The sequence below is a fragment of the Capra hircus genome, chromosome 10 (assembly GCF_001704415.2).
Source record: "Capra hircus breed San Clemente chromosome 10, ASM170441v1, whole genome shotgun sequence".
Classification (NCBI taxonomy): Eukaryota; Metazoa; Chordata; class Mammalia; order Artiodactyla; family Bovidae; genus Capra; species Capra hircus.
The window spans coordinates 45,015,546-45,037,861 of NC_030817.1; the positions used below are offsets into that span (position 1 = coordinate 45,015,546).

General features: G+C 42.7%; 2 protein-coding genes across 2 annotated transcripts in view; both read right to left on the reverse strand.

The window, feature by feature from the left end:
• The window catches only part of GNB5 (G protein subunit beta 5), a 34,057-nt gene extending 33,462 nt beyond the window's left edge, over positions 1-595 (reverse strand). The window contains exon 1 of the mRNA XM_018054208.1: positions 314-595. Coding sequence (XP_017909697.1) covers positions 314-425 — 112 coding nt within the window. The 5' untranslated portion in view covers positions 426-595. The remainder of the gene's footprint in view (positions 1-313) is intronic.
• MYO5C (myosin VC) overlaps positions 11,797-22,316 on the reverse strand; it is a 117,557-nt gene continuing 107,037 nt past the window's right edge. Inside the window, exons 39-41 of the mRNA XM_005685762.3 lie at positions 14,880-15,054; positions 14,283-14,363; positions 11,797-13,080 (exon numbers count right to left, since the gene is read on the reverse strand). Of these exons, the coding sequence (XP_005685819.2) occupies positions 12,928-13,080; positions 14,283-14,363; positions 14,880-15,054 (409 nt within the window). The 3' untranslated portion in view covers positions 11,797-12,927. The remainder of the gene's footprint in view (positions 13,081-14,282; positions 14,364-14,879; positions 15,055-22,316) is intronic.

Sequence of the window (22,316 nt, forward strand, 5' to 3'; positions counted from 1 at the left end):
AACTGGTCCCACGATCCCTCGTCAGGAGGACAGCGGCCAGGAGCTGCTCCGCCCAGAGGCGGGCTGGCCTCCGCCAGTGGGCGGGGGGCTCTAAGAGGTGCTGGGAGCCCGCGAGGGTCCGGCTCGGCCCCCCACAAGCGCACCCGGGGGATCGGGCTGCGTCTCAAGCGGCGCCGGGGCGCCGGGCCCTCAGCCAGGGCGGCGGCGCGGGCCTGCCTCCTCCATCCCGCCCCCTGCCCCCGGACCCGCCCCGCCGGTCTCCTTCCCACCGCCCGCCTCCCGGCGCGCAGCCCCCGCCGCGGCCCGCACTCACACTCCACGTCGTGCAGCTTGGCCCGCTCCTCCTCCAGTTTGCCCTTGAGGCTCTCGGCCTCGCTCTTGAGCGACGCCAGCGTCTCGTTCTCATGCAGCCCGTCGGCTGCCATCTTCGCGCAGGGACGCGGTGGGAGGGAAGCGGGGATGCGAGTTAGCGGGCGGCGGAGGCCGGGCCGGCTAGCGGGCGCCCAGCCGCCACCGGCGCAGCTCCAGTCGCCTCCCCGAGCGCGCCCCGCCCTCCGGCGCTGACGCCGCCGCGGAGAGCCCTGCTGCGGAGGCCGGTCCTCCTCCGTCTCCGCGGGCTGCAGGCACAGCGCCACCTCAGCGTCCCCGCGCCCCGGCGGGGCTAATGTTAGCGCACATCCTGCGGGCACGTAGGAAGTTTGTGCCCATCTTGCTGGTGGAAAAACCAAGGCTCAGAAGTGATACGCAACTTGCTGAAGGATTCGCACTTAGTGAAGGCCAGGCTGGGATTCCAATCCAGGACGGCTCCTGCTCCTGAGAGTTTGGCGAAGTCCCAATGGTAGAGCCCTTCCAACGCCCCTTCCTCCCACTTCCCCTGTTTGGGACTTAATGTTTAGGTATGCCTGAGGGTAAAATAGGGAAAGGAGTACGTCAAGGCTGTATATTGTCACCCTGCTTATTTAACTTTTCTGCAGAGTACATCATGAGAAAGGCTGGGCTGGAAGAAGCACAAGCTGGGAGAAAAGTCAATAACCTCAGATACGCAGATGACACCACCCTTATGGCAGAAAGTGAAGAGGAACTAAAAAGCCTCTTGATGAAAGTGAAAGAGAAGAGTGAAAAAGTTAGCTTAAAACTCAGCATTCAGAAAACGAAGATCATGGCATCTGGTCCCATCACTTCATGAGAAATAGATGGGGAAACAGTGGCTGACTTTATATTTTGGGGCTCCAAAATCACTGCAGATGGTGACTGCAGCCATGAAATTAAAAGACACTTACTTCTTGGAAGAAAGGTTATGACCAACCTAGATAGCATATTCAAAAGCAGAGACATTACTTTGCCAACAAAGGTCTGTCTAGTCAAGGCTATGGTTTTTCCAGTGGTCATGTATGGATGTGAAAGTTGGACTATAAAGAAAGCTGAGCACTGAAGAATTGATGCATTTGAACCATGGTGTCAGAGAAGACTCTTGAGAGTCCCTTGGACTGCAAGGAGATCCAACCAGTCCATCCTAAAGGAAATCAGTCCTGAATATTCACTGGAAAGACTGATGCTTAAGCTGAAACTCCAATACTTTGGCCACCTGATATGAAGAGCCGATACATTTGAAAAGACCCTGATGCTGAGAAAGATTGAAGGCAGGAGGAGAAAGGGATTACAGAGGATGAGATGGTTGGATGGCATCACCGACTCGATGGACATGAGTTTGAATAAACTCCAGGTGTTGGTGATGGACAGGGAGGCCTGGCTGCAGTCCATGGGGTCACAAAGAGTTGGACACGACTGAGCGATTGAACTGAACTGAACTGATTTTAAAAAAAAAAAAAAAAGCTATTTCTGGCTTCTGAAAAGCTCTGGAGTCTTTGCCTGTTCTTGGTTTAGCTCTTCTCTTATTCACTAAAGAATCAAGTCCCTGTCCTGGGGGGCAGTCAGAGGAAGTGATGATGGGGGTCAGGGACCCACAAGGACCCAGACTCAGGGCTTCTGAGCCCCTGATCAGAGATCTCAGACTGGTCACTTATGACGGGTCACTCCACCTTAGAATGAAGGGCTGCTGCAGTTCCCTCATAGAAGCAAATTAGTGACTTTGTGGCAGACTCAAGCATCTGTGCTTTCCAGGCCCTTTCGTGCCAGGCACTGTTCCAGCGCTTTACATTAGTAACTCACAACAGTCACCCTGAATGGGAACTGTTGTCACCCCCGTTTTACAAATGAGGCACAGAAAAGTGAAATGATTTGCTTGGTTCACTCTCCCAGAAACAATTTCAGAGTTCTTAGAGCAAAATATTAAGAACACAGGCTCTGTCCACATTCCACTGCCTGGGGGTGAATCCTGGTTGCGCTGTTCAGCCTTGAGTGGCTTACTCAGTTTCTCTGTGTCGCAGGCTCCTCATCTGTAAATGGGGAGAACACCTTCCTCATAGAATCCTCATAAGGAGTGACTGCATAGAGCACTCAGAGCAAAGCGTGGCACACAGTTACGTGCTCCTTTGCTACCTGGTCCATGTGAGCAATTAACAGGAAGTATGAGACACTGGGTCATGGGGACACCTCTCACAAGGCCATCTTGAGGATGCTCTGGGAAAAGCAGCATCCTCGTGTCACCTCTTCAGGACCTCATGACCCCCTGTGGGATACGTGTGCCTAACTCAGGGTCTGCGTGTTCGTGAAGACCTGGGGTGAGTGGAGCTTCATACTGGAGTGTGCCCTCTTCTGAAGGTTCTGTGTAAAATAACCTCCAAACATCCTCCAATCTAGGGAGTTTACCATCTGGAGAGGAAGCCAGGGAATGCTTTAATGGCAAGGTTTGCAAGGGCTTCCCTCATAGCTCAGTTGGTAAAGAATCTGCCTGCAACGCAGGAGACCTCAGTTGGATTCCTGGGTCGGGAAGATCCCCTAGAGAAGGGAAAGGCTACCCACTCCAGTATTCTGGCCTGGAGAACTCACGGGGCTCTGTAGTCCATGGGGTTGCAAAGAGTTGGATGAGACTTTCACTTTCAAAGTTTGCCAAGTGCCTTCCTTCACTTTGCTGTGCACTGTTTTTTTAAAGTGTAAGTCAGAAAAGTTATCTGCTGCATTTCAGCAGTGGTGGAGTTACAGGGTTGCCCCATCCCTGAAAAGTACCCACTGGGGGCTGTGTCTACACAATCCCAAACACCCGGATTAAAAAGTTAGCTGTTAGTCATTTGGAGGTCTCCACAGTCAAAGGAATCTGTCTGAATATTTGGGAACCTTCCAAGTGCTCGTGGTGGAGCAGATGGCAATCCTCTGAAGAACATCTCCAGGCAGGGTTCTGACCTGGGAAGAATCTGTGATGCTACAGAGGACCTGACATCTGGGATTCTGGGCTCCTTCTGTCCACAGGGAATGTTGTTTCAAGTAGAGAAAGATGAACACATAGTACTGCTCCAGGATGGTAGGGCCATCAGAAAGCAAGTTTAAGAACTGAGTGTCCTCAGCTTGCAGTGTGTAAATCCAAGTTTAGAACAAAATGTGCTGCATGTAGAAGCCCATAACAATAAGCCTGAATCCTGTGACATCAGGATTACTATACTGTACCAAACCCTGTATGCCCCTTTAGGCTGCTTATTTGCCATTTGCTTTACAGGAATAATTTTTAAAATGTGTTCACTGTTAGGAGTTATAATGGGACCAAAAGGATGAATACAGTTTTCCCTTCAGTTGGATAAAATGTGAAAGTTATCTTTTCCCACTGAGCTAAGTGCCTTGGTTTTTGTTTTCTCATTGTGTCCACGATGGAGATTTCCTACTGAGCCTGTGGGGAAGTGTGCTTTACCACTTGTGACCAGGTGGGGGCTCCACTGAGCTGCACTGCTGAGCACAGCTTTGCAAATCCTTTGAGACAGGACTCATTCCTGGAGCCTCAGCCAGACTGTGGACCTTGCTGCTATAGGATTTGAAGCCTGTGCAAAGCCATCTCTGGTGAAAATTGATTTGTATACTCTGAAAAGTGCCAGGTTTTTTGTTCAGTTCCTACCCTGGCTGAAGTCTTAGGTCCAAGGAACAGTTTTCCTTGAGCTTGATTTTGCTCATAACTGAGGCCCTATGTGCTTCAGTCTTCAACAGAGCTGTTTCTAGGGACAGCTGGCACAAAGCCTCTGGGAAGGTGCTACCTGGCTGTTTATTTACCAGAGTCCCTTTTAGCTTGCTTGTTTGCCAAGCCAACTAGGAGAAGACAGAAGGAAAAAGCATTAGCTCTAAAAAATAATAAGCTGAAACATTTATTGAGCACTTTCTCTGCTATTATTTTAAACACTTTATAAAATAAACTCATTCTTCTTCCTCCTCAAACCCTGAGATAGATGCCACTATTGTTGTTTTCTGATGGGAAAATAGATCTCCTGGCAGAGCTGAGATCCACTGGCACAAGGCCCCCGAGGAACATAACTGGGAGTTGAAGCCAGGCCATCAGACACCAAAGCTCACATCCTAAACCCTCACACTGCACTGTCTCACTCAGCCTGGGTGTGATGCAAATGTTCGTGTGTGTACACTGATTCTATGGCAACCCACCAGTCACAGGACCCTCACATTAGACATTATTTAAAGACAGGTAATGACTTAAATGTTTTTTTAAAAAGTGGCACTTACAATTTCTGCACATAGTGAACAGTAGTTGAGCTGTTCAGATTTCTTGAAAACTGGTCTCAGAGCCCGTTGTTTGAAGCATCTGTCACAGGAGCCAAATACGTTAACTAAAAAGGTCTGATCCATATTTTACCCCAGCTGATGCTGGAAAAGAGGGAGAGAAAAAAAGGGAGGTGTGTGTATGAGAAAAGTTTCACAAATTAAGAAACAACCTTTAACAAGCCCTTTAGTCTTCTCTGATTTCTTGGGCATTTCATAGCAACTGAAAGTATTATGAAACAGTCCTAAATATTTTATAATGGTCTGCAAATTTTTACTTTCTACTGTCTGTTCATAAAAGAAACTTTGTATTAGACTTTAATAAACTTTGTATTGACATGGTAGTTAGCATAGATGTAAAATCAACTTCTTGAGCTGAAAGCAGAACAGAGAGCAAAGAGCAGAGAGTTAGATAAAGTGACTTGTTAGACAAAGCATGCATCACCCTCCCATGCAGCTTCTATTTTCTTTCTTTCCTTTTTTCCTCCTTTCTTTCTTGTTTTCTTGGCCATACATGTGGCATGTGGGATCTTAATACCCCAACCAGGGATCAAACCCTCACTCCCTGCATTGGAACCACATAGTCTTAACCACTGGACCACAAGGGAATTCCACAATACATGTTTTTGTTGACTTTTAAAAAAAAAAAGAAAGAAAAAGAGAAAAGAAAAGTGGGGAAGGGATGTGTGTGTATGTATGAGAAAAGCCAATGGAAACAGCTTTTTAAAACCTCATCTTGGGACTTCCTTGGTGGTCCAGTGGTTGAAGCTCTGCTCTTCTACTGCAGGGGACTTGGGTTCGATTCCTAGTCGGGGAACTAGGATCCTGCATACCATAAGGTGTGGCGGAAAAAAATCAACTCATCTTCCTGTTATCATGGTAGTTGCTCAGACCAGTACATGCAAATAAAGTCTATGCAGTTAATTTGTAACCTTCAATTTATTACAACATGCTGGGTCAATACCAGCTCATTTATTTAATCAGTAAGAAAGTGTCAGATAATAGATTTTCTGAACAGACGTGGACACAGTTGATCTTTGCAGTACAGTATTTTAATCCTGTGGGGCCTTAAAATGTTGTTGTTGTTGTTTAGTCTGTAGGTCGTGTCAACTCTCTTGTGACCCCATGGACTGTAGCCCACCAGGCTCCTCTGTCATGGGATTTCCCAGGCAAGAATACTGGAGTGGGTTGTCATTCATTTCTCCAGGAGATCTTCCCGACCCAGGGATCGAACCCTCATTTCCTTCATTGACAGGTGGATTCTTTACCACTGAGTCACCAGGGGAGCCCCTTGTAGTGGATTCTGTAATTTAAAACTTAAAAAAATTCCTCCTCTCCAGATGAACTTTTGGAGTAAAGATTAAGAGTCAGAAAATCTGGAGCCTGACCCCAACCAAGTAAATGTGGTGTCGGTTCCCTGTAAGGAACACACCTCATTTATGAAACATTTGCCAGTCACGGATCCAGGGGTCACTGCCTGTCCACCCAGAAGTCAACAGACAGGCCCAGGTCACCGAAGGGAGGGCAACCTTGAGGAAACAAGCATTTGTGCTAAAAGGTGGGGTTCTGGCTGACCCAGTCCTGGCCCCACTACTTGGGCAACTGACTTCACCTCTCTGCATCTTTGCTCATCTGTCAAATGGGAATCTTAGCATCTGCCATCATGGGGCTGTCAGGGGAATTATGAGAGACAGCACATGAAGAATTTAGCTCAAGGCTGGAATACAGTGAGTGCTCCATGGATGTTATCCTGCCCTGTGAGTGGCTACAACAGGAGAAGCTGTGGCAGCAGGGAAAAGGAGGGGAGTGGGGATGAGGCTGGAGGTGAGGAAAAAGCAGAGAGGAGTCTATGGCCACAGTTTAGACGAGATGAAATCCTGTACTAAGGCAATGCTGTGGAATGGATTTGGACCATGCTTCCAAAGGAGAGGGAACTGGACTTGGTGATGTTTGGGGGAGGGGAGGGAGATGTCTAGGATGTCTCTTAGGTTTCTGTTGGAAGGCTGAGGGGTCGGGGCACCACTGTTGGAGAATGAGGACCAGGGGGTGAAGGTGGAAGGGAGCAGCCATCGTAGCCACACCAATTTAATACATGTTCCAGAGGGTGGGCCATGTCAAGGTTCAAAGAAGAAATCCCTTGAGTATAAAGAGCTTTGGGGGCACTAGCCTGAATGTTTGAACAGAGTCCAAATTGAGAGGGATGTATTTGTGGGGCAGGTGGCAGTGGGGACACCCCTGGGGGAGATGTCTACCATGCAGGGGTCCCCATGGGGCTGGGGAGACCAGGGAACTCATGAGTTGAAGTGGACTCCCACAGCCAAGAGGTGGCTGCAGAGTTCTTGAGGTCTCTAAGAAACAAAGGAGTAGAAGGCGGTCCCCTAAGGACGAGGGATCTGAAGGGAATCAGCTACTGACCACCGCGAAGTGCTGGCCTGACCTCTCACAGCCACCCAGGGAGGGACATAGGACATCTGTTACCACAAAGGAGACCTGAGGGATTAACAAGGGCAAGGTCAGTGACGGAGCCTGAATCTGTATGCAGAGGAAGTCCACGACCCTTACCACAGAGCCCCCCCATCAAGCTGTCCTGCTTTGTCACAAACAGAGAGTTAAAGAATGGGAAAGGGCCTGCCCACCAGGGACTGGCCTGGGGTGGGGGCCTGGTAATGCTGCCCCCACCTCCCCTATCCCCCGCCACTGCCCAAACCTGCCAAAGTGGCCAGTCACAAGGTCGTGCTCAGGACTCCAAATAATAGCATTAGGAAGGTGAGCCATGGGTTTTCAGCAGGGAGTGACGTCATTCAAGTGGATTATTCCAGCATTTGCACTTCTGCAAGTAGGTCACAGAGAGAGTGTACAGCAGGAAAATCAATTAGGTTAAGAGACTTTTATCAAGTACTGGAGAAGAGGAAATAAGCTCTGGACAGAGTAGTTGCTGCAGGAATGGAAGGTGAGAGGAACCCCAGGAACTAAGTGCAGAAGGAATAGAAGGATGTCTAGGAATTATGGGAGATCGACTCCCACCAAGAGAGAAGTAGAAAAATTGCCACACAGAAAGACAAATATATGATATCAATTATATGTGGAATCTTTTTTTTTTTTTAAGGAACAAACATTTATAAAACAGAAGAAGAGTCACAGATGTGACTTATGGTTACTGGGGGATGGGGAGGAAGGATACACTGGGAGATTGGGATTGACATACCATATATACAATAGATAATGAATAAGTACCTACTATATGGCACAGGGAACTCAGTACTCTGTAATGATCTATGGGGGAAAGAATCTAAAAAAAGAGTGGATATATGTATTTGTATAACTGATTTGCTTTGCTGTACACTTGAAACACAAAATTATAAATTAGCTGCACTCCAATAAAAACTTTAAAAAATTGCCAATATTCCAAATCTGGATAAAGACTTTTCCCATACTGAATTTTATATTTTTTCACATTATAAGAGATGTATATGTTCATTATACATAATTGGAAATAGAAGGACACAAAGAAGGAAAATCTGTCATCTACATGCCTTGTCCTAACAAGTAACTGACCTCTGTTAGCATTTTGTTTTATTCTAGTATCTCCATAGGTATCTATGAGTATACATTAAAAAAATTGGAATTACATGCCATATGCAATTTTGAACTTAGTTTTCTGCTTAATAGTGTTTTCATCTTCGCATGTCATTGCATATTCTTGGAAAACACCAATTTTTAAATGGAGACCACAAGTCTTGAGTCACATCAACCGTAAATTATATTGTATAGCTAGCATTTTAGACCTGGTCGGTTGAACATGAGCAAGAGACAAAGTAAACTTGGAAGATTATAGCATTTTAAAACCATAAACGTTATACATGCTCATTGTAGAAAATTTGGAAAAATCAGAAAGGCATAAGGAAGAAAACACCCATAATCCCACTGCCCAGAGAGACTCCATTTCAGAGTTTAGCTATGCAGGAATAGATTTTCAGGACCAGGAGTCACACTGTTTGTGAGCACTCTTTACATCCTGGTATTTTCCATTTAGTTTTTATAACATGGGCTAAATTTAATTTTAGTACAGTCTATTGTACTTATTGAAAATAATCATTTTTATGATGAGGGAACTTTTCACAGCTAGAGCAAAAGCTTCAGTGGGCACTTTGACAAGAAAAAAATAAAAATACCCCGTTTTTAACAAATTCTGACATGAGATTGCACTGCAGTAGAAGTTACCTAACCCTAAGCCAAGCACAAAATTTCTTTGAAATGTATCACTTAAATATACAGTTCCAAAAAAAAAAAAAATTACCAAATTGCCTACTACCCCATGTTTATTTTTTTAAAGAGTCAGCGCCAAGGATAGAAAGTCAAAAGTGAAAGTTCCCATTATCTACCCTACACTCAGTTCCCTGAGTTTGGAGGCTATTCTTTTAGTTTTCTGATGCCATGGATGAAGCTTTGTTAGTTACGTAAATGGAACTGTTAGCCACTTGCTTTTTTACCTAACTTATTCTGTTACTGCTTACAGAGCTATCTGTTTTTTGGTAATAGCTTTAGTATTATTTTATACTATGGAGTGATGGAGTATCACAATTTAATAAGCCAACATCCTACTGTAGGATATATAGGGTACCCCCAGTTTTCACTTTTAAAATTGTGCTTCATTGACCCAATTAAAAATGGGCAAAATTACCCTCATACTTTGCCAGTGGAAATCTAAAATGTTGCTGCCTCTGTGGAAAACAGCTTGGCAGTTACTCAAGAAGTTAAACATGGTTGCTACCAAATGACCAAGCAGATTTACTCCTGGCCATATTCCAAGACCATCAAATACATAGGTGCACATAAAATTTACACATGAATATCTGTAGCAGCATTTAAGCCAAAGAAGTGGAAACAACTAGCATATCCATCAGCTGAGGAATGAATAAAGAAAATGTGGTCTGTTCATCCAGTAGACTCTTATTTGGCAATTAAAAAAAGGATGAAGTTCTGATGTGCTACAACATGGGTGAACCTTGAAAACTTGACGCCAAGTGAAATAAGTCAGATGCAAAAGGCCACAGATGATGATTTCATTTATACAATGCATCCAGGATAGGCAAATGCACAGAGACAGAAAGGAGATTAGCAGTTGCCAACAGGTGGGAGGCAGGGGGTTGGAGTGACTGCTTAACGAGTATGGGGTTTCTTTCTTGGGTGATGGAAATTTTCTAGAATTAGATAATGTAGTTTGCTTGTGAATTTACTAAAAACCACTGAAATGTATGCTATAAAATAGTGAGCTTTATGTTGTGTGCAGTTGTATCTCAGTACAGACTATTTTTAAGTGGGCAAAAACTTGGACACTTAACAAATGCAGATATTCATATGTCAATAAACAGATAAAGAGGTGCTCAACATCATTAGGCGTCAATGAAATGCAAGTTAAAACACACTGTGAATCCACTACTTACCCACCAGAACACCTAAGAGTAAAAAGACTGATGGCATGAAGTGTGGGTGAGAATGTAGAGAAGTGGACCACTTCAGCTGGTGAGAGAACAAACTGGTGCAACCACACTAGAAAACTAATTGATAAGATCCACTAAAGCTATGCAAACATATCATTTTTCTCCTTGATATATACTCAACAGAAATGAATACTTACATCCTCGAATAAAAAAAAAAAACCATGAATGTCATAATAGTTTTATTTATAATAGCCCCAGGCTGGAAAAATCCAAATATTTGTCAATTTAGATAGATAGATAAATTATGATATGTTCATCTAAAAAAAAGAATAAACTGCTGATACACATGGCAATGAATGGGTGAGTCTCACAGGCATTAAAACTGTGTGATGTTTAGTGTTAGAAACCTCTTTCTATTCTATATGCTGCACTCCAAGATTTACGTTGACATGTGAAGTGTTATGTGGGTCAGTTTTTAAAACTGATTAAATTGTAAAGATGCTTAATTTATATAAGAATAAATATATTCTTAAAGCACCTATCTCAGAAGAAATACATGTGAAATGTGGAAAAATTAGAACATACAGATTAACTACCATAACATCCTTTACCTATACTCTCACTGCCCAGAAAGACCCCTGTCAACAACTTGGTGTGCACACATCTGAACACTTTTCTGAGCATTTAAGGAAGCCTGAGTACTCTAATGGTAACACATACATACCTCCCAGAGAGTCAACACTTGGAACCAATCAGCAGAATGTGAAGTTAGAGCTGCAGCTTCAAGGTGCTAAGGCAACCGCATCCGTCTAACTAATCTCCTTATCCGGACTTTACAGCTCAGCGGCTCTCTTCCTTCCCACCTCCAGCTCTGTGTTCACAGCTGGGGCACTCACTGCAGGGTGCATCACTCACTCACCCCCTAGGCCTTCTGACCCTCCACACCACCAGGTTCCCTCAGAAACCCTGTGGACCAGTTTTTAGAGCTCAGTTCTCTGCTCTTGCAGGAAGCAGAGTTTGGCAGGTTTGACCCCCGTGAATTCACACCCTGCTTCACTGAGTGACCCCGACATTTACCTGTTACTGAAGGTTAGCAGCAGCTCCTGCCTTTTCACAGTCCTCACCCCATCAGTACCTCATGGTTTTGGTCACCCTTGCCAACTTCAGCTTTGTAGAATGGATCAAGACAGTGCAGTGAGTGCTCCCCTGCCCCTTTCTCCAAGCGTATGCTTTGCAAGCTCTGCAGGTCCCCTTGTCTTCAAACAAGATCTACTCCTTCCCAAGACTGATCCCCTACAAACCCTGCCGCCTTCAGTAGGACTCTGCTCCTGAAGTTCCACTTGCTAGCATTGAGATGACCTTTTCTCCAGCAGCTCACAGGGTACCAGAGTTATGAGAGCCAAAAAGGAAGAGTGATGGGCTCTTTGTGGTGTAGGGGAGACCTGGAAGGGGCAGGAAGAAGGCAATCCATGTGAATCAAAACCCAGCCAACTCTCTGCCAAGTAGCCCCTAATGCTGGCACAGTCTGGGAACTACATGGAGATATAGCCAAAGAGGGCATATTTACTTCCTCGCTAAAAAATTTTATATGTGTTTTATGAGGTGTGATGGATCTGTAACATCTGCAGCATCTTTAAGTATGACCCTTAAAGAAAAGCATAAACCTTGTGCACTTAGGAAAAATGTAATCTCCTGGCAAATAAAATAATTTGACCCAGATCATGTGGTAATTTTATTGATTAAAATATTACAAAGTTCTACTTCTCATTTCTTCATATACAATATATCTGAGTGAACTGAATTAAATCATTTATGATACGAAAAGACATTATTACATATTGGAAGGGTGACATTGATTCATCATCATGGATTATTTCTACTCCTAAGGTATATGCCCATATTACAGAGTCAGCCATGGCCTGTGACTTTGGAGAGGTATGGAAGAGCACTGAGTTCACAGGCTAGGAGTGCTTATCAAGTCACGTTTTGTGCTCTAAAAGGAAGAAATAAGGAAACCTGGAGGAACAATGAATAGTCAGTTCCCACAAAACTTGGGAGATTTCTCAAAAGAAGGAACTGACATAATTTTTCAGTTATTTTTATGAGGAAATCTTAAAACATATTTGAATGCTGATAAGACAGAAAAAATCATTTAGGTTGCCTTTTCAAACTATTTTTTAAGTCATTGTATGAAAGATATTAAATAATGAAAAGTTATGGCAAACATGTTGGCAGAGAAAATTTAATGATGTATTCTTTTGGAGGAGATGATAAATGATATGGGAGTTAGACTTGAATGATATATTAGTTTTAAATGAATATTTGCATAATACTTCATGATTTATTTCAGATTGAATATTCTCTTAAAAATTAGAGGGGCCTGAAATAAATATTTTTTAATGCAGAAGTGTCTTTAGTAAAAAGAGTTAGTGAAGCACCTTCACCCTCATCAAGCAAGCATGTGGGTGAGAGAATTTCTGATGGATCATGTTCCAATGGGATTATTTGAAAGACAATCCTGGACCCATCTGTGGCTTCATAAATATCTGGGCTTCCCATGAACCTTAGAAAACAGGATAAGCTGTGTCCCGAGAGATTCCAAAGGTAGATGTGGCCTTTCCAACCTCAACTGGTGTGTGTTAATTCTTACAAGATGACAGCGGCAGCACCATCACCATGAGCAAGAGGAGATGTGGCCCATTTGGGGAATTCTTGTTTTCTTCATTAAATCACATTCCAGAGCATTTCCAGTTCCAGTCAGGTGTAAGCCACATCCCTCTTATTTGAGCTTCACTGAGCTTTTGAAAGAAAAGTGCACTTATGCCCTTTTCTCCTGCTATAATCTATTGAGAAAGCCAAGCTTAAAACTGCTGGGGATTTGGATCATTTCCAGAGCATGTGGAGAGGGAGTAAAAGGAAATGTGACTTGAAAGAGGTATTTGGTGTCCAACATCAGGTGTGAGGAATCCTCTCGGCTGGCGAGGAGAGCCTGAAATGAGAACCAGGGGGAAAATGAATAAGGGAACCAGTGCACTCTGCTGTGTTGCTGTCTGGAAGTCAAGAGTAAGGAAAACACAACAGTGAAAAACTCCTTTCAAAATCATGTGAGATAACACACAAAAGGGCTTTTCAACAGCACAGCACAAGGTGAAATGGTCTATTTGGGTCTTCCAGGCCAGCTCTCGTGAAGACTTACTTGCTCTTTTTCACTTCAGAAGTTAATTTCCCCCAGGATGGGCTGACTGTAAATCGATCTAATTTCTATTCTTACCTATTCTCATGGCATAATTCTCAGCTTATGAGTGGAGCTCAGTATTAAATTTTTATTGCATTCACAATTATTTTTAGTTCAATGGTTTGCAAACTTTTTGGTCTCAGGACCCCTTTAAAATCTTAAATTACTGAGGACCCCAAACAGCTTTCGTGCGTGTGGTTAGAGCTATGGATACTTATCATATTAGTAATAAAACAATAACTTAAAATACTTATTAATTCATTAAAATAACAAGAAAAGCCCAAGACATGTTAACATATTTTTATGGAAAAATAACTCAAATTTGAAAGAAAATTTTAAAAAACTACTGAGAAGTAGTATTGTTTTTTAGAATTTTGTAAATGTTAGTGACTGGCTTAATATGACAGGCGGAATCTTGTATCTGCTTCTGCATCCACCTGTAGTGCTTTGCTATTCTGGCTGCAGTGTGTTAAGAAAAGTCTGCCTCACACAGGTATATATTTGGAAACAGGAAGACTTTGCAGACTCTCTGAAATTATCTCAAGGATCCACTCCTCCCCACCTCACCAAAGACTCTTGAATGAAACTTTGAGAACTGCTGCCCTAAGGCATTGGGAAAGAAACTTTAGGGATTAAAATAAGAAAAAACAAGTACGTAGGTTCTCTGTTTCAATTCAGCCTCTGTTCCCTTGTCTATGCTCAAAGCTGATGAGAAACGACACGCTGAAGGGATGTAGACTGTGAGTCATGGTTTTGGTGTTTTCAGACCCTTCCCACCAGGGCTAAAATGGGTTCTGAAAACAGGGGGAATCTGACAGGGAAGATTACTGCCATTTTTCCTGTGTGCCTTTCCTTTGTATATTTGGTACATGTACTTTAATTCTGAACTTCTATAGTGGTCATTAAATATCGCTTTCTCACACTAAAAATTGAAACGCACATCTTAAGCATCTCACCTGCACTTTGCGAACGAAGGATGGAGTCACTCTTTTCTCAAAGTCGTCTATAGGTGTGTATGAATTAAGAATCTTTATGATCTGCAAACAATGCATAAGATGGTATAAGGCCACGAAAAGGATAACTTTGTCTATGAAATGATGGTTCCTGTGGTCTGGGAACAGTTGGGAATCACAAGTGGTTCTTTAATACTGTAATTTAGCTCTAGGTTCCATGTGTTATTTTTTTCCCCAAGAAAAGAGAAAACAAGCTGAGAAGAGCACAGATGGGAGCAAGAACATCATATAATTCGATGACTGTGAGACAATTCCCCATTTCCAGCCTTCTCTACCCCTACATCCTCCCCGCCCCCCACCCCCCACATCTGTGGTTTTGTGGGCAGGGAATGTGCCATACGAGCTTTTAGGTTTTCAAGGTCTAGAGTTAGTATTTAATAAATGCTTGTTAGATAAGTGGGTGGGCCATGGAGATATGTATGCTCCCCAAAGAGCACACAGAGATGCAGATGCACCCCATGCCAGCTAAGCCAGGAAAGGGGATGCCAGTCACATGATCTGCTGGTGAGGATTGGGGAGACACTGAACAAACCTGATTACCTGCACAGCAGACAGGGAGGTACAGCGTTCGTAGATCTCCTTGGCATCACTGTCGGTGGTCTTCTTGACCTGAAGCAACCATGCTGCCTGTGAAAGAGGCTCCAAAGTTTCCTTGGCCAAGTTGTTCTGTAAATTCTTATCTTTAAGCCATTCTTCTAAGTAACTGATGTTGCACCTGGAGTAAAAGCCAGAGGAGCAGAGAACAGTGGGTGATCCATTTAGAATACTTTAGGGGAAGGTGTAGAGTCCCCAAGCATGTCCTAACATGGTACCAGTGTTCACTAAGATCCTTAGGACCATGTCCAGCAGTTTCTTCATTTGTAACAAGAGGGGGTTGGGCCAGGTGATCAGCTCTCATGATCCATGATTCTAAGGATCATGATGGTATAGGGTGAGTGGCCATAATAGCAATAAACTTTGGAGAAAATCTGAGCAAAGTGCAGCAACTACAATAATTTATAAAACAATCTATTAATGTACCTTTAATAATAGATTTGAAAATATCTTAAAGGAAAAACTCATAATGATATTTGAAGAGGGGACTTCAGTTCAGTTCAGTTCAGTTCAGTTGCTCAGTTGTGTCTGACTCTTTGCGACCCCATGAATCGCAGCACACCAGGCCTCCCTGTCCATCATCAACTCCCGGAGTTCACTCAGACTCACATCCATCGAGTCAGTGATGCCATCCAGCCATCTCATCCTCTGTCGTCCCCTTCTCCTCCTGCCCCCAATCCCTCCCAGCATCAGGGTCTTTTCCAATGAATCAACTCTTCTCATTAGGTGGCCAAAGTATTTGAGTTTCAGCTTCAGCATCAGTCCTTCCAATGAACACCCAGGACTGATCTCCTTTAGGATGGACTGGTTGGACCTCCTTGCAGTCCAAGGGACTCTCAAGAGTCTTCTCCAACACCACAGTTCAAAAGCATCAATTCATCAATTCTTCACAGTCCAACTCTCACATCCATACATGACCACTGGAAAAATCATAGCCTTGACTAGATGGACCTTTGTTGGCAAAGTAATGTCTCTGCTTTTTAATATGCTATCTAAGTTGGGCATAACTTTCCTTCCAAGAGGGGATTTACACTGGTATAAAAATTGTTTGAACTCTTTTCCTAAAGTAGCAGAAAATTTTCAACTGGTAGAAGGTTTTCTAAGTTCACTGGGGTTTCAATTCTAGTTTCTGTCACTTACTGTCATAGGTTTATGAATTAAGAGGCATGGGTTTTAATCTCATTAATCTGTTTTGTGAGCCTGGAAAGTTACTCTACCTATCTTGGTAAATCAGGGTGTTGAGAACACTCACACATTGCTAGTGAGAATGTAAATAGTACAGCTGCTAGGGAAAACAAGCATTTCCTCAAAATGTTAAACACAGAAGTACCATCTGACCCAGCAACTCCGAATTGAAAGGTCCACACAAAAAAATCATACACAAATGTTCATAGGAGCATTAATCATTATAGTCAAAAAATGAAAACAACCCTAATGTTCACCAGTTGGTGGAGAGATAAATAAATTGTGGTCTGTCTATACAATAAGATGTTATTCAACAGTGAAAAGGAGTGAGATACTGACACATGCTGCTACATGGGTGAAATATGAAAACATTACACTAATTGAATGAAGCTATTCACCAAAGACAACATATTTTATGTTTTTTTTAATAAATTTAAAAAATGTCCAGTATAAGCAAATCTGTAGAGAAAGAAAATATGTTTGATGTTGCCATTGGATCAAAGCAAAAGCAAGAGAATTCCAGAAAAACATCTACTGCTGCTTCATTGACTACACTAAAGCCTTTGACTGTGTGGAGGACAACAAACTGGATAATTTTTAAAGAAATGGGAATACCAGATCACCTTACCTGCCTCCTGAGAAATCTGTATAAAGGTCAAGAAGCAACAGAACCGGATATGGAACAATAGCCTGGTTCAAAATTGGGAAAGGAGTACATCAAGGTTGTATATCATCACCCTGCTTATTTAACTTATATGCAGTACATCATGTGAAATGCCGGGCTGGATGAAGCACAAGCCGGAATCAAGATTGCTGGGAGAAACATCAATAACCTTAGATATGCAGATAACACCACCCTTACGGCAGAAAGCGAAGAGGAACTAGAGTCTCTTGATGAAAGTGAAAGAGGACAGTGAAAAAGCTGGCTTAAAACTCAACATTCAAAAACAAGATCAAGGCATCCGGTCCCATCACTTCATGGCAAATAGATGGGGAAACAATGGAAACAGTGACAGACTTTATTCTCTTGGGCTCCAAAATCACTGCAGATGGTGATGGCTGCCATGAAATTAAAAGACACTTGATCCTTGGAAAAGAAGCCATGACCAACCTAGACACCATATTAAAAAGCAGAGACATTACTTTGTCAGCAAAGATCCGTGTAGTCAAAGCTATGGTTTCTCCAATAGTCATGTACGGATGTGAGAGTTGGACCATAAAGAAAGCTGAGCACTGAAGAATTGATGCTTTTGAACTGTGGTGTTGGAGAAGACTCTTGAGAGTCCCTCGGACAGCAAGGAGATCCAACCAGTCCATCCTAAAGGAGATCAGTCCTGAATATTCATTGAAAGGACTGATGCTGAAGCTGAAACTCCCATATTAAGGCCACCTGATGCAAAGAACTGACTCATTGGAAAAGACATTGATGCTGGGAAAGATTGAAAGCAGAAGGAGAAGGGGATGACAGAGGATGAGATGGTTGGATGGCATCACCGACTCAATGGACATGAGTTTGAGTAAACGCCGGGAGTTGGTGATGGACAGGGAGGCCTGGCATCCATGGGGTTACAAAGAGTCGGACATGACTGAGCGACTGAACTGAAGTGAACTGAGGTGAGGAGAAGGGGATTCCTCAGTGGGATGTGGGTAGGGGATAAGACTGGCTGATACTGGGTTTAAGGTTTCTTTTTGGAGTGATGAAGCTTTTCTAAAATTATATTATGGTGATGGTTACATAATTCAGTAAATATACCAAACTTCACTGAACTCTACACTTTAAACAAGTGAACTGTATGGCATGGAGATTATATATCAATGAAGCTGTTTAAGAAACTGAGTGAACTAGGTGATCTCTAAGATCAGCTCTAGCTCTGACCTTCCAGATTAGCAATTCCCTGTAGGTTATATCACTGGGACAATAATGCTGAGTTAATGTATTCCATAAGGAGAAGTGTGAAATGACTTCTCTTGCTCTGGTAAGCACCCCCACCCCACCCCAACACTGTCATTGTCAATTTTGTCCCACTAGTTTAAGTTCTAATTACAGTAGATTCCTAATGGGCCTCCCATCTCATCCCTTCTAATCCACCCTATTCAATTCTGCCACAGTTTTTCTAAATCTGAATTTTGAGCATCTTAATCCTCCTACTCAAAAATCTGTATTGGGAGTTCTAGTTCTTGGTAAGCTGGAATAAGCTCTCCATTTTGTGTCTCCCACGGAATGCAGTCATAAAACCTGGATGGAATGCCTGGAACAACTATTTGAGGACTTTGAAAAGTAAACAGCAGCAGGTGGTGTGGGGAAGAAGACCAGAATCTGAAGTAGCACCCAATTAATACTGAGTTTACCAGTACCTTCCCCTTGGCTAGTCACTGGTTTGAACTCAAAGCAGCCTGAAATTCAGCAGTGGACATTGCTGTCAACTAAGAGCTCTAGGAGGAACCCTCCAGTTCTGGTTTGAGGTGCTGAAAAGGGGTGTCCTAATACTCTGAGAGAGGGTAGAAATTCTGTTTTTCTTATTTCTCCTTTTCTTTCTTTTTCTTCACTCTGTTTGCACAAGCCCCAAACAGTCCTATGGTGGTGGCAACAGGCTCCAGCAGCAAACTAAAGCAGAGAGGAACTCCCTTCAGCTGGAGAAACTGTAGCTCAAGAGGATGGGGGTGAACACCTCTAGCTCTATCCTCCCACCACTTGACCCCAGATGGGGACATGTGCTGGGAGTGTAGCAGAGTGAATTAAGTAAAGCCCAAGTTTTCTGTCTGGAGGACAAAAGAAAGGGTCCTCAGAGATCTGGAAAGTACCAGGAGTATTATGGAGAGGAAAAAGCTCGGGAAGGTGACCCTTAAATTTGCTGATGAACTCCTGGGCACTCCCCTGAGCCCATGCAAGAATCTACACACTTAAAACTTTGAGGACTAAACTATGGATTGAGCACCACCCAAGTTTCAGACTGGCCACTATGTGTTACACATAAGATAGAAGCAAATAGCATTACAAAGGCTTTGAAAACTGAGCTGACCAAGGAATCAGAATTATTCTCAGAACCTGAACCCCAGTGGGTTGATTATCTGATAAAAATATCGACATTCTCCACAGGATTTAAAGACTCAATGTCTCATAATACTAGAGTATCCAGAATACAATTTAAAATTACTAGGCATATGAAACAGGAAAAACTCATCAGATTGTACAATGCAATTAATAGATATCAACTCTGAGATGACACAGATGTTGGAATCATCTGACAAAGGAAGCTATCACAAAATGCTCCAAAAAGTAAAGACAAACTATCTTGAAATACATGCAAAGACAGAAAATCTCAGAAAAGACACAAGATGTTAAAAAATGACTGAAAAATTGTAGAGCTGAAAAATACAGCAACAGAAACAAAAGAACTCACTGAATGGGCTCAACAGCAGAACAGAGTCAGAGAACTTCAAGGGACCAAACAAAGACTATGCAATCTGAAAGTCCAAAGGAAAAACCTAAAGAACAGAACTTTAGGGGTAAAAAAACAATGAAATCTCTAACATTTCTGTCACTGAAATTCCAGAAGGAAAGGAGAAAGTATGATACAGACAAAACATTTGAAGAAATGGCTGAAAATGTTCCAAATTTGGTGAGATCCACAAACCTGCAGATTTAAGAAGTCCAGAGAATCTCAAAGAAGCTAAACTCAAAGAAATCCATACTTGGTCACATTATAATCAAACTGTGGTAAACTAAACACAAAGAAAAAAATCTGGAAATCAATAAGAGAAAAACTATGTATTATTTGTAGGGAAATAATAATTCAATGATTGTGCATTTCTCATCAGAAACCATGGAAACCAGAAAAAAGTGAAACATTTTAAAACTCATGAAAAAATGGACTGTCAGCCCAGACATTGGCAGCCTACAAAAATATAGTTCAGGAAGTATAGGTCAAGTATAGAAGGTGAGATAAAGATATTTTTAGATTAAAGAAAGCTAAGGAAATTTATTGCCAGTGAATCTGCTCTAAAGGATTACTGAAATAATTTTCTCAGGCAAAAGAAAAAGGAGATCAAAATGAGATCTGGGGGGAACAAGTGAGACTTGAAACATTAGAAATGAAGAAATGGTAAATATCTGGATAAATATAAAAGACTATTCCTCTCCTTTTGAGCCCTTGAAAATATCCTAGGTAAACTGAAACTAAAAATTATAACACTGTCTGGTAGAGTTTTTGATGTATGTAGAAGTACAGCATAAGACAACTACGAAACAAACCGAAGAGAGGAAAGGGGCCTATGTGACGGTAAGGTTTCTACATTTCACTTAATGTGATAAATGGCTGGGGATCCAGACTTTCAGTGAAGGGGGCCTGGGTTCAGTCCCTCGCTGGGGAACCAGGACCATGCATGCCATGCAGTGTGACCAAAAAATCCAAATAAACAGCTTTTTAAAAATCCAATTTAAAAATAAAATATATTGATTCCAAATAGATTGAAAAAAGGTAAGGATGATACTGTAATTTCTAGAGCAACCATTAAAAAAGATACAGTGAGATATAGAGAAAACACAATAGAGAAATTTAAAAAGGATGCCAAAAATGTTCAAAGAACCCCAAATAAGACAGAAACAGGAAATCAAAGAAATAAAAACCAGAAGGAACAAATAGAAAATAACAAAATGGTAGACTTATATCTAAATATAACATATATCAATAAATATATTAAATTAAAATGGTCTAAATATACCAATAAAGAAACAGATTGTCAGACTGGATAAAAAAAAAAAAAAAGGACCCAAATATACGCTGCCTATCACTTCATGGGAAATAGATGGGGAAACAGTGGAAACAGTGTCAGACCTTATTTTGGGGGGCTCCAAAATCACTGCAGATGGTGACTGCAGCCATGAAATTAAAAGACGCTTACTCCTTGGAAGGAAAGTTATGACCAACCTAGATAGGACATTCAAAAGCAGAAACATTACTTTGCCAACAAAGGTCCATCTAGTCAAGGCTATGGTTTTTCCAGTGGTCATGTATGGATGTGAGAGTTGGACTGTGAAGAAGGCTGAGTGCCGAAGAACTGATGTTTTTGAACTGTGGTGTTGGGGAAGACTCTTGAGAGTCCCTCGGACTGCAAGGAGATCTAACCAGTCCATTCTAAAGGAGATCAGTCCTGGGTGTTCTTTGGAAGGAATGATGCTGAAGCTGAAACTCCAGTACTTTGGCAACCTCATGCGAAGAGTTGACTCATTGGAAAAGACCCTGATGCTGGGAGGGATTGGGGGCAGGAGGAGAAGGGGACGACAGAGGATGAGATAGCTGGATGGCATCACTGACTCGATGGACATGAGTTTGAGTGAACTCCTGGAGTTGGTGATGGACAGGGAGGCCTGGTATGCTGCAATTCATGGGGTTGCAAAGAGTCGGACATGAGTGAGCGACTGAACTGAACTGAACTGACACTTCAAATATTACACAAATAAGTTTACAACAAAAGGATGGGAAAAGGTATACTACGAAAACACTGATCCAATTAAAAAGTAGACTCTCAGACAAGATATAACTGACTCATTTCGCTCGGTCATGTCCTACTCTTTGCGACCCTGTGGACTGTAGCCTACCAGGCTCCTCTGTCCATGGGATTTTCCAGGCAATAGTGCTGGAGTGGATTTCCATTTCCTTCTCCAGAGGATCTTCCCAACCCAGAGATCGAACCTGAGTCTCCTTCATTGTAGACAGACGCTTTACCGTCTGAGCCACCGGGGAAGTCCATAAAGTAGATGTTAAAGCAGAGAAAATTAACAGGGTGGGATACAGAGAGACCCCCACATAATGATAGGAGGGTCAGCTCACCAAGATGACATAACAATGTTTAATGTGTATGCACCTTACTCAGAGTGTAAGAAAAACAGAGCTTCAGAATACATAATGCAAAACTGACAGATTAAAAGAATAGACACATTCAAAATTACAGTTGAAGACTTAATACACCTCTCAGTAGTCAACAGAATTAGTAGACAGAAAATCAGCAAGGATACAGAACAATGAAAAATGAAAGTGAAAGTGAAAGTCTTAGTCACCCCTCTGTCCATGGAATTCTCCAGGCAAGAATACTGGAGTGGATTGCCATTCCCTTCTCCAGGGGATCTTCCTGACCCAGGGATCGAACCCAGGTCTCCTGCATGGCAGGCAGATTATTTACTGTCTGAGTCACAAGGGA